The sequence below is a fragment of the Belonocnema kinseyi genome, chromosome 1 (assembly GCF_010883055.1).
Source record: "Belonocnema kinseyi isolate 2016_QV_RU_SX_M_011 chromosome 1, B_treatae_v1, whole genome shotgun sequence".
In the NCBI taxonomy this organism is placed as follows: Eukaryota; Metazoa; Arthropoda; class Insecta; order Hymenoptera; family Cynipidae; genus Belonocnema; species Belonocnema kinseyi.
The window spans coordinates 143579414-143597694 of record NC_046657.1 but is presented as its reverse complement, the minus strand read 5'-3'; the positions used below and the strand labels follow the sequence as shown (position 1 = coordinate 143597694).

The 18281-nt window shown below is 27.8% G+C and overlaps 1 protein-coding gene across 2 annotated transcripts; it reads right to left on the bottom strand.

Moving 5' to 3' along the window:
- Positions 1–1246: 1246 nt before the first annotated feature.
- LOC117168508 (homeobox protein ARX-like) lies at positions 1247–17508 on the bottom strand. 2 transcript variants are annotated; one of them, XM_033354241.1, is made up of 4 exons: positions 17152–17508; positions 1880–1955; positions 1750–1795; positions 1247–1679 (listed from the first exon to the last, which is right to left on the bottom strand). In XM_033354241.1, the coding sequence occupies exons 1-4, from the start codon at positions 17354–17356 to the stop codon at positions 1344–1346; spliced, it is 663 nt and encodes a 220-aa protein (XP_033210132.1). In that variant the 5' UTR covers positions 17357–17508; the 3' UTR covers positions 1247–1343. The 2 variants fall into 2 exon arrangements, with proteins under 2 accessions (XP_033210132.1, XP_033210123.1); XM_033354232.1 differs by having other exon boundaries at positions 1750–1955.
- Between the last annotated feature and the right edge of the window lie 773 nt (positions 17509–18281).

Sequence of the window (18281 nt, the reverse complement as noted above, 5' to 3'; positions counted from 1 at the left end):
GAGCTCCAAGGAGATTATGTTGAAAAATAAAAAAAAAATTACCCAAAAAAAATTGTTTTTATACTTCATTCTAAGGACTTATTGAACTACCCTCGTATGTTAGAGTCTTTCGAAAATTTTCAAGTATCATCAGAAAGATGTTTTCTTAAAAGAAACATTGAGTTCCACAACGTTTAGTTTGAAGATGGTTGAGGCTCACCATACGACTTCGTACGACACTGCTTTGAAATTCTTACTCGACATTTTGTCACCGAGATCCAAGTGCTTCGATAGCGGAGTCGGTAGAGTGCGCGGTTAGGACACTAGTTTAGGTAGTTTAGGTAGGGTTCGAATCCTCGTGGAGTGCGATTTTTCAAAGAGATTAAGCGTGCGATTATATTTGTAAGTAACAGTGTGCGAGAATTACGTGTTTTAATTATTTAAAAAATGAAGATTATATAACAATAATTTCGAAAATAATTTTTTTTCATTGAGAAATAGTGTTCAGTTGAGGCTCATTCTATTGAGCCGATCCTTTATATTCTTATATTAAGAAAATATATTCTTGAAGTGTATCAGAAATGATTTCTTGGAAGTGAACTATGTTCTGCATTTGAATACATCTCTATATGAAGTAACACAATAAAGTTTTAGAATAAAAAAATGCGATATTCTATCTAAGAATACATTTTCTCAGATTAAGAAAATGTACGCTTGTTCCAAGCATACGGTAGCAAGTATTTATTTGGCATTAACTCATGTTCTATTGTCCCCATTCGTACCTGCGATTGACTTAAATCAAGTAACATTTACTTGATTCAAGAACAATTTTTTTTTCAGTGTGCTAATTTTGTAGAATTTTCCCGAAGTGTCCCGATGACGTCACAAAATCACATTCCAAAATTGTTATAGACCAATTTGCGTAAAAAACTTCGAAGTTATTTATTATCTCAATTTAGTAATTCGCGTAAACACATTCAAGGTCATATTTTTTACTTGCCCTTGCATCTTCTACCGCTCTATATATATAGTTATAAGAAAAACGCGAACAATCCAAAAAATAACCTTGAAAGTGTTTACGTGAAATACTTAATTGAGATAAGAAATAACCTTGAAGTTGTTTATGCGAATTCCTCTCTCACAGTTACAGAATGTACAGAATACACGATTTCAAACTTAATAAAGACAAAGAATAAGTCAATAAGCCTACAACATCAATATCCATTCGATTTATTAATATCTACACATGAATTTAATTATTACTTCTATTATAATAAATATTTTACTGATAATACAAACACCCTAGTGAAAGGAACATCACGCCTCAAATTAAGATTTTTTATTAATTTTGTTACTCATAGCAATTAAGATCGAGGCGATTTCAACTGCAGCAGGTCCGGGTCTAAAAGTGGACTATCGTCTGCATCTTGTGGTTTGTTCATGCCATTGACTATTAGAGGAGATGTGGAGTTATTAGTATAAGGCGAAAATCCAGCCCATTCCATGCCAAGGTAAATCGGAGGTGGACTTCCTAGTGGAGGTTCTAATAAAAGGTGATCTTGTTGTTGCTGATGTTGTTGTTGGTGTTGCTGTTGTTGGACCTCCTGACAATCATTCGCACCCATGTGAGGACCTAAGTGATTTCCTTTACATTGTTTTTCCTGCTTCCTCCATTTTGCTCGTCTATTTTGAAACCACACCTTAATAGTGAAAAAAGTAGAGAATTATTTTTAAAACTCTTTTTGAAAAAGTTTCAATATTAGCTTTTACCTGAACTCGAGCCTCCGTGAGTTGAATCCGAAGTGCAAGCTCTTCTCTGAAAAAGACGTCTGGATAATGGGTTTTCTGAAAGGCACGTTCAAGTTCCTCAAGTTGGAAATTTGTGAAAGTGGTTCGATACCTGCGCTGCTTTCGTTTTCCTAAACTTCCTGAAGTTTGACGCTCTTCACTTATCGGACTGGGAGAGTAATCGTATGCTGAAAAATGAGGTCGATTTTATATGTTTGAATTGAATGAATATTCCAAAATCTACCCCCTCCTTTTCCCCATCCCCCTATTTTACCATAATTCCCCTCTTCCCACTTTCCCACGCTACTATCCCTTCTCTCACTTCTCTCTTTCCCACTCCTCCCTCTACCATTTTCGCTCACTTCCCCTACAATTCGTATTCACCCTTTCCTACTTCCCCACTCCTTCCTACACAATTATCCGTCACTTCCCGTAATTTCCCTATCCTTTCTTCCATACTTTTCTATTCCTCCCGCTGGTAATAATTCGCTCTATTTCCCTTCCCCTAATTTCCCCTACTTCGACTCCTTATAAACCCCCACTTCTCATATTTCCCCTTAAGATATTATCATTCACTTCCACGTACTACCCCTCCTTTCATTTCCGCCACTTCCCCTTTCTTATTTTCCACACTCTTCCCTCAATTTACCTACGGCCCCATCCTTTATTTCCCATCATTTCAAATTAATTAACACTGTATTTTTGTATTTTTAGAGTGGTCGGTTGCCAACGGACCAATTGCGATTTCAAAAAGGGAAAAAGTGTAAAGACCCAAGACAAAATTAATTAGTTATTGCCGGGGTAGAGTTTATGGGAAGAGGAACTTAGAGAAAAGAAGGAAGTGAGTAAGAAATTAAGAAAATGGTGAACAGAAAATAGAAGTAGAGCAGAATGTTATAGAGGAGTATACTGAAATGTGTGATAACAAAAAGAAGAGGAAAAGAAGTTTGAAGAAGAGGCACAGAATGCCAGGATGAAGAGATTTGAATGGTAGTAAGTAGACAGAGACAAGAAGGAAAAGAGTAAAGCAGGATATTAAAATGGTAGCCTAGAAAAAATATTTTATGAATTGCTAGGAGAGTTAGAGAAGAAAGTTAGAAATGGAGAAAAAGATGTTAGAGAAAGAAACGAGGAAGAGAACACAAGGGAATAATCAAGGTGTGAAGAATAATTAAAGATGAAAAGGCATTAGGATAGATGAGATTTCCAATAAATTCTGGAAGTATAAGAAGAAAGAATTAAAGGAATGTGCATGGATAATGTGCAATAGAGTATGGAGATTGAGGGGTGCCCATAAATATATTAGGAGTACTTATAAATATGGTAGTGAAAAAAGCAAGGCTGGAGATACGTTCGGAAAATAGAAAGAAAAAAGACAATGAGATTTAGAAAAAGAGAAGAAAGAAAAGGAAATTGACTAAGAGATGTAATGGAGTAAGGATAAGAGAAGTGGAAGAGTTTTAATACTGGGGATATACCTTGAAAACAAATGGAGATCAAAGAGTTCATATAAGAGGAAAGATAAAAAAAAACAAGTAGAGGTAATAAAACAAATATAGGGAACAGGAAAAGAAGGTTACAAAAATAGAGGAGGAGGAGAATATGATTATCTTATTCGCTGATATTAGGCTGTGCAGCAGAGTTGTGAAGGTGAAAGGAAAGGGAAGAGGACGAGTAAATATATGGTCAGAGCAGAAGCAGAAAGGGAGAAATTAAGCATCAGATAGGGAAAGAGGACTTGTAAGATAAAGAAGGGAGAGAAAGGGGTGGGAATTAGTCAAAACGAAATTGAATGAAGTAAAAGAAAGGAGGGGCAGGACAATAGAATTAAAGAGATGAGAATTGAAAGAAGTTCGTTAGAATCAGGGATATGGTAGAGGGGGCTGGAGCAATCTTTAAAGCATCGGTAAAAAGAGACAGGGAAAGGCCAGATTTAGATTGGGACAGGAGGTAAAGCAAGGGGTGTATTGGGAAAGGAAAGAGAATGGAAAGTTCAGATTCCGTGACTGGATAGAGAAAACATCAGAGAATGTATAGGAAGGATGTAAGAGAGGAACGGCAGATAAAAGCAACTGACAAAAAATGTGATAAAGGTTTTAGGACAGGAAAAAAGGCAAAGATGTAACAGAGCAACGGAAGAAAAAGGCAGCAAGTAAAACAATATGATAAAGGTTTTAGGGGAGGAAAATGGCAAGGGTGTAGGAGAGGAACGGAAGATAAAAGAAGCTGGCAAAAGAATGTTATAAATGTGTTAGGGGAGGACAAAAATAGCAAGGATGTAGGAGAGGAACGGAAGATAAAAGAATATGATGGTTTTAGTGGAGGAAAAAGTGGAAAGGTCGAAGTAGGAGAATGTAGATGAATATGTATGTACACTCCGTTTAGAGTTTATGGAAACTTCGTGTCCTCAGTTTTAATCAATTCTCAGGACAAGAGCTTTTACGAAAGTTGGTTATTTGAAATTTCAAACATTTGAAGGATAAGTTCTCAGTTATTAAATTTGAAAAAATGCAAGGTAAAATTACTTTTAAATTAACTTATTTGAAATGTAAATAAATATCATCAAGAAATTAAATCGGTATGACTGTTGAAAAATTGAAAGAATTTAAATTATTCTAAGTCGTTTACAACTAAAAAATGTTATTAAAACGTAATGTTCCTGTTAGATATTTTTTTAATCGCTCGTTGATAATATTTTTTTTCCTAGTAAAAGAATCACTACAAAGTCAGTCTAAAAATTGAGTTCAAGGCTCTATGTGTTACAAATAGCTTTTAATCTTTTTCTGACCGCCGAAAAAAGTATTTCTCAGAAAATTTTCAGTTAAGTAAAGTTTAGAAAAAAGTACAATATTTCGAATTTAATGAAAAGGAATTTAAATTTTTTAACCCAGGATTTAAATATTCCTAATTGTTTGCCTTAAATTTGAGTCAATTTTAAATTTAATAATTTTAGGTTTGAACATCCTAAATTGCAAATTGCATGTTTTCTTTCTTCAAATTGATTTGTAACTAAATAATTTTGAATTAAGTGTTTCCAGTATAAATTAAAAACAATGACAAATAAAGACGAAAATTTCTTAAATTCAAGCTTTAAAGATTTGAAGATTTTAGAACTAGGCATTGAAAATTCAGTTCTTTTTATTTGAAAATGTTCCAAAATATTGAATATTTCAAAGTCAACTTAAAGAAATGGAATTGAAAGGAAATGAAATTGTGCAATTTTAAATTTTTAATCGCAAAATATTTTATTTCAAAATGTCAAGAATGAATAATAATTGTGTTGTTAAATATAAAAAATATAAGGATTAAATTATCTGAAATAGATACTTCAGTCATTAAATAATTTCTTTAAATTTGAATTTTTACAATTTTAGAGTTTTAAATTTTCATGTTCAAGTTTAAACTAAACTTTAAATTTGTAATTTAATTTAATATGATTGAACATTGGAGAGTATCATTCAAAATTGGAAAAATTTGCATTTTGTGACGATTTCATTTTACCTAAAATAATGGAAATTTTAATGGGTTTGACTATCATAAATTTTAAAAGTAACGAATATTGGAACCTCAATATGTTTTCAGTTTTGAATGAATTTTTGATTCAATCAATATCAAAATTCCATGTAAAAATTTGTTAATTTTTAATGTTTATCATTCAAAAACACTTTTCATTTAAAGATTTTTTTTGAATAATAGAATTTTAAAGGCTTACATATAATTAAACATTTTTTTCATTTTGAACAGTGAAAATGACCGAGAATTTGTTTTGTAATCTTAACCAATTTTGTCCCTTCAGTTTTAATGTTAAATTATCATTTTTATGTAATAATGACTTTAAATTATACAATTTCAGAAAGTTTGACTTTAAAGTTGTTAATTTTAAATCATTCAATTTTGAACATTTTTATTAGAAAAATTTTGAATTTTAAGTAATCTAGTTTTCAAAATTCTAATCTAATAAATAACTTAAATAAAGTTTAAACTATTTATTCACAAAATTAATTACTTGGCAGACGAATAACTTATTTGTTGAAAATTCATCTTGTTTGGTTAATTTAAATAATCAAAAATTCGGTTTCTTTATTTGGCGAAAATTAGTTTTTTTATCTGAAAATTTAACTATTTACTGTTGGGCACAAAATTAATGAATTTTGTTGAAAATTCGATTTTTTGGGCAGAAAATTAGTCTGTTTTTTGGATAATTAAACTTATTAGCTTTGTATTTAACCATTTTATGAAATATATGTTTTATTTATTCATTTTAACTAATAGAAAATTATTATTGTTTAAAAATTAATTTTTTGAACTAAAACTTTAATTATTCCATTTTTGGGTGAAAACTTATTTATTTTTTTGATAATTCAATTATTTTTAGTTGAAGAACTTAATTGTTTTCTGAAAAATGCATCTATTTTGTTAAATACTCAATTTCTTTTGTAGAAAATAATTCTTTTTTGAAAATTTACTTATTTATGGAAAATTCGTCTCGTTGAGTAGAAAGTTAATCAACGTTTTTGATAAATCATGATTTCGGTTAAAAATTCACTTATTTTGTTAAAAATTTATGTTTTTCAGTTGAATCTAACCAGTTGAAAATTCGTTTTTTTTTTTTGCTGACAGTTAATATTTCAATGAGAAAATGCAATTATTCTATTTTTGGTTTAAAACTTTTTTTTAAAGTTCAATTACATACTTGGTTGGGGGGGGGGGGGATTGTTTTGTTGAAAATGTGTCTATTTTAGTACAAATTCGTCTTCTTCAGCAGAAATTCAATCTTCTCTTTTTTCATAATTTTGTTTGAAGATTCACCTATTTTGCTAGAAATTCATGTAAATATTCAATTCTTAGTTCACATTTAAAAAAAAATTATAATGGTTACTTACTAAATTATTACACAACTTTTTAACATAAAAATGTCACTATTTCATTTTTGTTCTAATTTTTTTGTTTGAATCATTTTGGTTAAAAGTTAAATATTAGGTTAAAAATTAACGTTTTTCAGTTGAAATCCATCATTTGAAAATTCGTTTTTTTCGGAAATTTATATTTTTAAACTGAAAATGTAACTGTTTCATTTTTTGTTAAAAACCTTTTTTTCTTCGTTTTTTTAAAAATTCAATTATTTGCTTTTAGGTAGAAAATTGAATTTTTTCTGGAAAATTGATCTATTTTTATGAAAATTCGCCTTTTTGAGCTGAAAGTTGATCTCCTTTTTTGAAAAAACATTGTTTTTGTTTAAGATTAAACTATTTTGTTAAAAATTCATGCTTTTTAGTTAAATTCAAACAGTTTACTTTTTTTTTAAATTAAGTTTTGAAACTGATACTTTAACTTCCATTTTTGACTCAAATTTTTTTTAAATTATATGGTTGAGGTATTATTATTAACATAAAAATGGTTTCTTTTTAGTTAAACCCAATCAGTTAAGTAATCTTTTTTTGTTGTTGAAAATTAATTTTTCAAACCGAAATTGTAACTATTATATTTTTTGTTAAAAACTGTTTTTTTTTTTAAATTCAATTATTTGGTTTTGGGTACAAAATCTAAATATATTGACGAAAAATGATTTATTTTTATAAAAATTGATCTTTTTGAGCACAAATTTAATGTTATTTGTTGATAACTCATTATTTTGGTTAAGGATTCAACTATTTTTTTTTATTTATGGCTTGTCGTTAAATTCAACTAATTGAAAATTCGATTCTTTTCCTGAAAATTAATTTTTTTTTCCTTGATTAAAAATGACACTCATAGTAGAAATTCATCTTTGTAGGTTTAAAATTCAACTATGTTGTTGAGTTATTTTTTGTTTAGTTTAAAATGTAAGCATTTTATTAAAAATGCATACTTTTGGATTAAAAATTTAAACATTATAATATTAAATAAGAAATATTAAATCTTGCTTTAAGTATTCATTTTGTTTTGTTTTAGAACTGAAAACTTGAAAACTGAAATTTGTTTAAAAGTTCAACTATTTTGTTGAACATTCATTTATTTTTTAAAAGCCTTCTTTGTCGTCGAAATAGTGGAAGGGGTAAAAAATGTCAAAAAATTGGTAAAGTAGTTTTTGGACGACCCTGTACTGTATTATCATGCGTAATTACTCTTATTACGCGTTAAAACGCGTGAAGGGCAGCATTCCCCCTCGTTTTGGCACCAAACGAAGCACTTTTTAAGGGTTTCATTTAAGATTCAATTTTCCTCAAATCTAATAAATAAAATGAGAGATAAATGAAATCGAATAGGTAATGGGTAATAAGAATGGATAGAATATCCGATTGCTGCGAGGGAACCGGAAAGATAAAAGCTTCAATGTGGACAAACTGAATAAATTCTAGATTATTATAAATGATAATAATTCCAGAATGCAAAAAATTATGTTTTGTTAAACAAGATCCCGCATTACTCCCTATCATTCACGCGTTACGACGCGTAGTGAGTGTGATAACGCGTAATAACGAATACTCTGATGAGCGCTCGTACTATCAGAAAAAAGGCTGATCTGCGGTTCGGGAAAAGCAGGAAGAGGTTCATATCTCTTGAGCTAACTTTGTTTAAAATTTTTTTTGTTTATCATTTTTATGCAGAATTTAATTATTTTGTTAAAAATTGGCGTTTTAGAGTTGAATTTAACCAGTTTAGTTATGGGTAGAAAATTGAATTGTTGTATGGGAAATTGATCTATTTTGGTTAAAATTCGTCTTTTTGAGTCAAAAGTTAATCTCCTTTAAAAAAAAATCGTCATTCTTGTTAAGATTAAACTATTTTGTTAAAAATTTATGTTTCTTAGTTGAATTTAAACAGTTAAAACAGTTTTGATTAAAAATTAATTTTTTAAATTGATAATTTAAATATCATTTTTGGATCAATTTTTTAAAATAATTTTGGTTGAGGATTTAATTGTTTACTTAACAAATGTTGTTCTTCAGTTGAATTCGACCAGGTAAAAATTCGCTTTTTTCGTTATTGTAAATTAATTTTCTAAACTAAAAATGTGACTATTAATTTTTTTTGACTGAAAATGTAAGTTTCATGTTTGGTTAAAATGTTTTTTTCAATTCAATTATTTGGTTTTGGCTATAAAATATAATCGTTTTGTGAAAAATTGATTTATTTTCTTTAAATATCATCTTTTTAAATCGCAAGTTGATCTCCTTTTTTGAAAAATCATTATTTTTGTTAAAGCTCCAACTATTTTGTTAAAAATTCATGTTTTTTATTTAAATTGAAGCAGGTAAATTGTTTTTTTTTGTAATTATGTTTGGAAACTGATAATGTAACTTCCATTTTTGGCTCAATTTTTTTAAAAATCATTTTGGTTGATGATTTATTTAATTAGTTCACATTTTTTGTTTCTCAGTTGAGTTCAACCAGCAGAAAAATATTCTTTTTTGTTCTCGTTAAAAATGTATGTTTCTTAGTTGAATTTAAACAGTTTAAAACGTTTTTTATTGCAAATTAATTTTTTAAATTGATAATTCAAATTCCATTTTTGGATCAATTTTTTAAAAATCATTTTGGTTGAGGATTTAATTATTTACTTAACTAATGTTGTTCTTCAGTTGAATTCGACCAGCTCAAAATTGACAGTTTTCGTCGTTGTAAATTAATTTTTTTAACTAAAAATGTGACTACTACATTTTTGGTTAAAAACTGTGTTTTTTTTAAATTTAATTATTTGGTTTTGGGTAGAAAATTTAATTGTTTTGTGGAAAATTGATCGATTTTAATGAAAATTGGTCCTTTTGAGCAAAAAGTTAATGTCCCTTTTTGAAAAATCAACTTTTTTGTTGCGGATTTAACTATTTTGTTAGAAATTTATGTTTTTAGTGGAATTCGAACAGTTTAAAACATTTTTTTTTTTATTAAAAACTAATTTTTTTAATTGATAATTAAAACTTCCATTTTTTGATCAATTTTTAAAAATCATTTTGCTTGAAAATTTAATTATTTACTTAAATAAATTTGCTTTTTAGTAGAATTCGACCAGCTGAAAATTCGCTTTTTTCGTTTTTAAAAATTAATTTTTTAAACTAAAAATGTAACTATTACATTTTTGGTTAAAAACTGTGTGTATTTAAACATTTTTCTTAATTATTGGGTTTTGGGTAGAAAATGCAATTGTTTTGTGGAAAATTGATCTATTTTGATGAAAATTCTTCTTCTTGAGCAGATAGTTAATCTTCTTTTTTGACAAATCATCATTTTGGTTGAGGATTAAACTGTTTTGTTAAAAACTCATGTTTTGTAGTTGAATTCAAACAGTTGAAATATGTTTTAAACTTAATTTTTCAACCTGAAAAGTTAACTATTCCATTTTTAGTCTACGTTTTTTGTTTGAATCATTTTAGTTAATAGTTTGAACTTTTGTTTTAATCCGAATTTTTCAGTTGAATTTGATCAGCTGAAAATTCATCTTTTTTCTTCCTAAAAATTAATTTTTTAAATTGAAAATGTAAATTCTATTCTTGATTGAAAAGTTATATTTTTTCGTTGAAAATTTCACTCTTTGGTTGAGGATTTCATTTTTTGTTAGAAATTCGTGTTTTTCAGTTGAATTCAATTTGTTGAACATTATTTTTTTTTCTTGCTGAAAATAAATTTTTTAAACTGAAAATGTAAGTTTCATTTTTGGTTAAAAATGTTTTTTTTTCAATTCAATTATTTGGTTTTGGGTATAAAATGTAAACTTTTCATGTTTTTTATTTAAATTCAAGCACGTGAATTGTTTTTTTTGTAATTATATTTTGAAACTGATAATGTAACTTCCATTTTTGGCTCAATTTGTTAAAAAACATTTTGGTTGAGGATTTATTTAATTAGTTTACAATTTTTATTTTTTAGTTGAGTTCAACCAGTTGAAAAGTATTATAAATAAATAATTTTTTTGTGGAGAATTGATCTAGTTTGGTTGAAACTCGTTTTTTTTAAACTGTAAGTTGATCTCTTTCTTTAAAAAATCATTTTTTTTCTTAAAAATTCATGTTTTTTATCTGAATTCAGACAGGTGAATTGTTTTTTTTTTAAATTAAGTTTTGAAACTAATATTGTAACTCATATTTTGGCTCAATTCTTTTAAAAATCATTTTCGTTGAGGATTTAATTATTTATTTAACAAGTTTTTTTCAATTTAGCCCAACCAGTTGAAAAATCTTATTTCTTGATGTTGTTGAAATTTAAAATTCTTTAACTGAAAATGTAACCATTACATTATTCTTTAAATTCAATTATTTGGTTTTGGGTAGAAAATGAAATCGTTTTGTGGAAAATTGATCTATTTTGGTTAAAATTCGTCTTTTTGAGCCGAAAATTAATCACCTTTTTTGAAAAATCATTATTTTTGTTGAGAATTCAACTAGTTTGTTAAAAATTTATGTTTTTTATTTGAATTCAAACAGGTGAGTTTTTTAAAAATTAAGTTTTAAAACTGAGAATGCAATTTCCATTTGAAGCTGAATCTTGTTTAAAAATCAATTTGGTTGAGGATTTAATTATTTTGTTTAAAATTATTATTTTTAAGTTTAATTCAACCAGCTGAAATTCTTTTTATGTTTGAAAATTAATTTCTTAAACTAAAAGTGTAATTATTCTATTTTTAGTTCAAATTTGTTTTAATCATTTTGGTCTAGAGTTTAATCATTTTGTTAAAAATTCACATATTTCAGTTGAATTCAACCTGTTGAAAATTCGTCTTTTTTTCTTCCTGAAAATTAATTTTTTAATCTGAAAATGTAACTATTCCATTATCGGTTAAAAAATTATTTTTTTCTACTTTGAAAATTCAATTTCTTTGCTAGAAATTCAGCTCTCTTGATCAACAATTACATTCATGGTGAAAATTCAATAAATTCAACAATTTTGTTAAAAATCAACTATTTTTTTCAGAATTTAACCAATTTTTAAAATTCATCTTTGCCATTGAAATAAAAATGATCAAAAAATATATAAAAATTTTTAACATAGTTATTACGCGTTGGTATGCATTATTGCGCGTTATTAAACTTATTTCGCGTTAAACGCGTGAATGAATTTCCTCTCGTTTCGGCACCAAGATAAGCACTGTCAACGTGGACAGATTGAATGAATTGCATATTATTATAAATGATAATAATTCCAGAATGAAAAAAAAATGTTTTGTTAGATAAGATCCCGCATTACTCCCTATCCTTCGCGCGTTACAACGCGCAATGAGTCTAATAACGCGTAATAACGAATACTTTGATTATCTTTCGTACTATTAGAAGCATTTAATTACTTTGTTGAAAATTAGCATTTTTTCAGTTGAATTCAAGCAGTTAGAAATTAGTTTTTTTTGCTGAAAATTAATTTTTTTAATTAAAAATGTAACTCATTTTTGATTAAAAATTTCTCGTTTTTTATTCAATTTTTCAGTTTTTAGTAGAAATTTTAATTGCTTTGTGAAAAATTGATCTATGCTAAGTTAAAAATCGTCTTTTTGAGCGACAAATTATTCTGCTTTTTTTAAAAATCATTATTTCTCTTGAGGCTTCAACTATTTTCGTAAAAATTCTTGTTTTTTTTAGTTGAATTCTAACACATAAACTTTTTTATTGGAATTTATTAGTTTTAATTGATAATCTAAATTTCATTTTTGGCTTAAATTTATTTAAAAATAATTTGGGTTAAAGATTTAATTATTTAGTTAAAAATGTCTATTTTCAGTTTAATTCAACTAGTTGAAAATTCATTTTTGTTGTTGAAAATTAATTTTTTAAACTGAAAATGGAAGTATCACATTTTTGGTTAAAAACGGCTTTTGTTTAATTTTTTTCAATATCAGTTATTTGGTTTTGGGTAGTAAATTTAAATATTGTGGTGAAAATTGATCTACTTTGGTGAAAATTCGCCTTTTTGAGCAGAAAGTTAATCTCCTTTTTTGAAAAATCATCATTTTTGTTAAGGATTTAACTATTTTATTAAAAATTCACGTTTTTCAGTTGAATTTTAATTTGAATTAATCTTTCCAACTGATAATATAACTTTCATTTTTTGCTAGAATTTTTTGTAAATCATTTTGTTAGAGGATTTAAATATTCAGCCAAAAATATTGTTTTTAAGTTGAATTCTACTTGTTGACAAATCTTCTTTTTTTTGTTGAAAATAATTTTTTTTATACTGAAAAGTTAACTATTACATTTTCGGTTAAAAACTGTGTTTTTTTTTTAAATTCAATTATTTGGTTTTGAAAATTGGTCTTTTTGAGCAGAAAGTTAATCATTTTTGACAAATTATTATTTTGGTTGAGGATTCAACTTTTTTCTCAAAATTCATGTTTTGTATGTATGTATTTGAATTCAACCAGGTGAAAATATATTTTCTTTTGCTGAAAATTAATTTTTTTTTACTGAAAATGTGACTGAATGATTGTTGGTTAAAAAACTTTTTAAATTCAATTATTTGGTTTTGGGTGGAAAATGAAGTTAATATCCTTTTTTGAAAAATCATAAATTTTTGTTGAGGATTCAACTATTTTATTAAAAAATCCTATTTTTTACTTAAATTTAAATAGATAATTGTTTAAAATTTTAATTTTTCAAAATCAAAATGTAACAATTTCATTTTTGGTTCAAATCATTTGTTTCAATTATTTTTGGTTAAGACTTTAATCTTTGTGTTAAAAATTCGCGTTTTTCAGTAGAATTCAATTAATGGAAAATTCGTCTTTTTCTCCCTGAAAAATTATTTTTTCTCTCTTGATTAAAAATTACACTCATGGTGAAAGTTCATCTTTGTAGGTTTATAATTCAACTATTTTGTTATCTTTTTAGTCGAAATTTTAACTCTTTTACTACAAATTCGCCCTTTTGGACTGAAAATTCAAACATTCTGATATAAAATGAGAGATATTAAATCTTGCGTTAAGTATTCATCTTTTTTGTTTGAAAATTGAAAACCTAAAAACTCAAATTTGGTTAAAAATGCAACTATTTATTTAAAGTCATCTTCGTCGTCGGAATAGACGAAGAGGTAAAAAATCCAAAATAAATGGTAACGTAGTCTATAGACGAACTGTTACTACACGTTAGTATGCATTATCATGCGTTATTACACTTATTACGCACTAAACGCGTGAAGGATAGGGAATAAATTTGCGACTGAATTTCCCTTCGTTTTGACACCAAAAGAAAGACTCTAAAAGGGTTTTATTTGAAAATAAAAAACTTTTTTTTTGTCTACCCTAATAATTTTTTTTCTTAAATATAATAAATAAAATTGAATATATGTGGGAACCAATGGGAAATGGAAATGGATAGAATATCCATTATAATATGAATGATAATAATTCCAGAATTAAAAAAAAAATGTTTTGTGAAATAAGATTCCGCATCAATTCCAATCCTTCACGCGTTACAACGCGTAATGCGTCCAATAACGAGCTATTTTTACTATCAGAACGAAGGCTGATCTTCGGTTCGGGAAAAGCAGAAAGAGGTTCATTATCTCTTGAGCTGATTAGTGCTAACTTTGTTTAAAAAATATTTTAATAATCATCTTGTTTGAGTATTTTATTATTTTGTTAAAAATTAGCGTTTTTCGCTTGAATTCAACTAGTTGAAAATTCGTTTTTTTTTATTAAAAATTAATTTTTTTAAATGAAAATTTAACTTTCATTTTTGGTTAAGTTTTTTTTTTAATTCAATTATTTGGTGTTAAGGAGAAAATTTAATCGTTTTATGGAAAATTGATCTATTTTGATGGAAATTCGCCTTTTTGAGAAGAAAGTTAATCTCCTTTTTTGAAAAATCATCATTTTTGTTGAGGATTCAACTATTATGTAAAAAATTCATGTTTTTTAGTTGAATTCAAACGGTTGAAGACATTTTTTTATTGAACATTAATTGTTTTAATTGATAATGTAACTTCCATTTTTGGCTTAAATTTTTCTTTAAATCATTCTGGTGGAGGACTTAATTATTTACTTAATAATTTCTGTGTTTCAGTTGACTTAAACTAGTTGAAAATTCTTTTTTTGTTATTTTTTGTTTCCGAAACTTAATTTTTCAAACTGTAAATGTAACTATTCCATTTTTGGTTCAAGTTTTTTTGTTTGAACCATTTTGGTTGAGGATTTGATTATCTTTAAACTGAAATTGCAACTTTCATTTTTGGTTAAAAATTTTTTGTTTCCAATTCTATTATTTGGTGTTGGGAAGAAAATTAAATTTTTTTGTGGAAAATTGATCTATTTTGTTGAAAATTTGCATTTTTGATTTGAAAGTTATTCTCATTTTTTGAAAAATTATCATTTTTGTTGAAGAGTCAACCATTTTGTTAAAAAATCATGTTTTTTAGTTGAATTTAAACAGTTAAAAATATTTTTTATTGAAAATTAATTTTTTAAATTGATAATGTAACTTCCATTTTTGGCTTAAATTGTTTTTTAAATCATACTGGTGGAGGATTTAATTACTTAGTTAATAATTTCTGTGTTTTAGTTGAATTCGTACAGCTGAAAATTCGATTTTTTCGTAGTTGAAAATTAATTTTTCAAACTAAAAATGTAACTATTACATTTTTGGCTCAAAACTTTTTTTTTAATTCAATTATTTGATTTTGGGTAAAAAATGAAATTGTTGTGTGGAAAAAATTTTGTTTGAGAAATACACTAGTTTGTTGAAAATGCATCTTTTGTAGTAGAATTCCATCAGTTCATTTTTTTTTAATTTAATTTTTTTAACTGAAAAGTTAACTATTCAATTTTTGGTCCACGTTTTTTCGTTTGAATCATTTTTGTTAGTGGTTTCATCTTCTTTTTTAAATCCGTCTTTTTCAGTTGAATTTAACCAGCTGAAAATTATTATTTTTTCTTCCTGAAAATAAATTTTTTAAATTGAAAATGTAACTATTCTATTCTCATTTAAAAACATACTTTTTTGAGTTGAAAATTCAACTCTTTGGTTGAGGATTTGATTATTTTGTTAAAAATTCGTGTTTTTCAGTTGAATTCAATTAAATGAAAATTCTTCCTTTTTTATTGCTGAAAATTAATTTTATACATTAAAAATGTAACTGTTTCATTTTTGGTTGAAAATGTTTTTTTTCTTTCAAATTTAATTATTTGTTTTTGAGTATAAAATTTAACTGTTTTGTGGAAAATTGATCTATTTTGGCTAAAATTCGTCTTTTTGTGTCGAAAGTTAATCTCTAATTTGGAAAAATCATTACTTTTGTTGCGGATTTAACTAATTTGTTAAAAATTCATGTTTATTATTTGAATTCAAACAGGTGATTTTTTTAAAATTAAGTTTTGAAACAGATAATGTAACTTCCATTTTTAGCTGAATTAAAAAAAATCGTCTTTTTGAGGATTTAATTATTTTGTTACAAATTATTGTTTTTAAGTTGAATTTAAGCATTAAAATTTTTTTTCGAAAATTAATTTCTTAAATTGAAAATGTAAGTATTGCATTTCTTGCTCAAATGTGTTTAAACCATTCTGGTTTTTGTGTCTTCCTGAAAATTAATTTCTGAAACTGAAAATGTAACTAATCCATTTTCGGATAAAAAACTATATTTTTTTGCTTTGAAAATTCAACTATTTTGCTGAAAATTCAGGTTTTTTGATCAAAAATTACACTCCTAGTAAAAATTCATCTTTGTAAGTTTAAAATTCAACTATTTTGTCGATTTATTTTTTTCAGTCAAAAATTTACCCGTTTTCTTTGCCGCCGAAATAAAAATTATTAAAAAATTGGTAAAATAGTTATTATGCGTTAGTCTGCAGTATCACGCGTTATTACACTTATTACGCATTAAACGCTTGAAGGATAGAGAGTAACACGGGACCGAATTTCCCCTCGTTTTGACACCAAAACAAAAACACTTTTTAAGGGTTTCATTTGAGCTCCAATTTTCCTCAAATATAATAAATAAAATGGGAGATAAATCGGATCGAATTGTTAAGGGGCCATGGGAATGGATCCAATATCCGATTGCTGTGAGGGATCCGGGAAGATAGAAGCTTCAATGTGGACAAACTGAATAAATCCTATATTATTATAAATAATAATAATAATAATTCCAGAATGCAAAAAATGATTTTTTGTTAAGTAAGATCCCGCATTACTCCCTATCCTTCACACGTTACAACGCTTAATGAGTCTAATAACGCGTAATAACGAATACTCTGACGAGCTTTTGTACTATCAGAACGAAGGCTGATCTTCGGTTCGGGAAAAGCAGGAAGAGGTTCACATCTCTTGAGCTGATTAGTGCTAACTTTGTTTAAAAAGGGCTGGGCCGACAGCAGCTTAATGCATTTAGCAATAATTTAATTGAGCTCAACCCCAACTTAGACGGGGCCTCGAGAAAGAGAGCCTCTCTCTAATTAAATCAGAACCCTGGGAAACGAGGAGCACTTACTGAATTTAGCAGGGAAGCAAACTGAGGAAGATTGCGCTCCCATCAGACCGACGAGAGCGCTCGACTGTAGATCTCCTCCAGAGTTGATCTCCTCGGACCCGCCAGTTTCCACCATCGCCCCCGAAGACACAAGAGGATCCCTTGGTGTGCCAACCAAGTACAACTGCCTCTCGGTTCCGTTCTCGTCATCCACCTTCAGCTCCATTGTCCCGAAGATTTTTTCGAAATTCCGGGCGCCCCCGATCACTCGCCCATTCAGCGCCGCCAGCCCCGTGCAAACCGGGCCAGTGGGATTTGGGCTTTTGTTTTTTTTTTTAATCGCGGGAGATTTCTGATTCGAATCGCCAGCGGATTGACAACTACCTTGGACTCGGCAACTCGGCCGTTTCTTTCCTCTCTTTTCTTTTTTTTCCTTACACCTGTGAGAGGTAGACAGAGTAGGGGATCGCGTATTCGAGAGGGGTAGTGAAGCCACAAAAATGTATTGCTTGTACACCACGAATCAATAATACAAGAGCCAACGTTGGAAAAAAGATATATCTGCATTCTCTCTTGTTGAGCTTTAGATTCTTTAGAAGGAAAGGGAAACTTCAGAAAGTCGGAATTCCAATGTCCTTTAGTGGCCTTTTTTCAAATATTTTCCCGGGCTTCCTGCTTCTTCGCCGCGGCGAGTGGGGCAATCTTCTTACTGGTCTCGGTGGAGAAGATGTAGATTTTATTTTATTTTTTGTTTTGAGATCATTCATAAAGTACGTTAAATATTTTGAGATATTTTTTTGTCCTCCGTCATCTCTCGAGGGGAATATTAGTTTTTTCTTCAGCCCCCACCCCCGAAAGTAAAGAAGCCTTTTTAACAAAAGAAGAATTTTTAACAAAATGATAAAATCCTCATCCAAAATGATGACTTTTTAAATAAGAGGATCAATTTTGTGCTAAAAACGAGTATGCATGAATTTTCCACTAAAAATTCAGATTTTCCACCCAAAAAAAAAAATTGAATTAAAAAAAAAACACTAACTGTAAAACACGAATTTAACAAAAAAAGTTATTATACCCTCAAACAAAATGATGGTTTCTCCAAACAGAGGGTTCATTTTCAGCTAAGAAAAGAATATTCAATAAATTTTCGA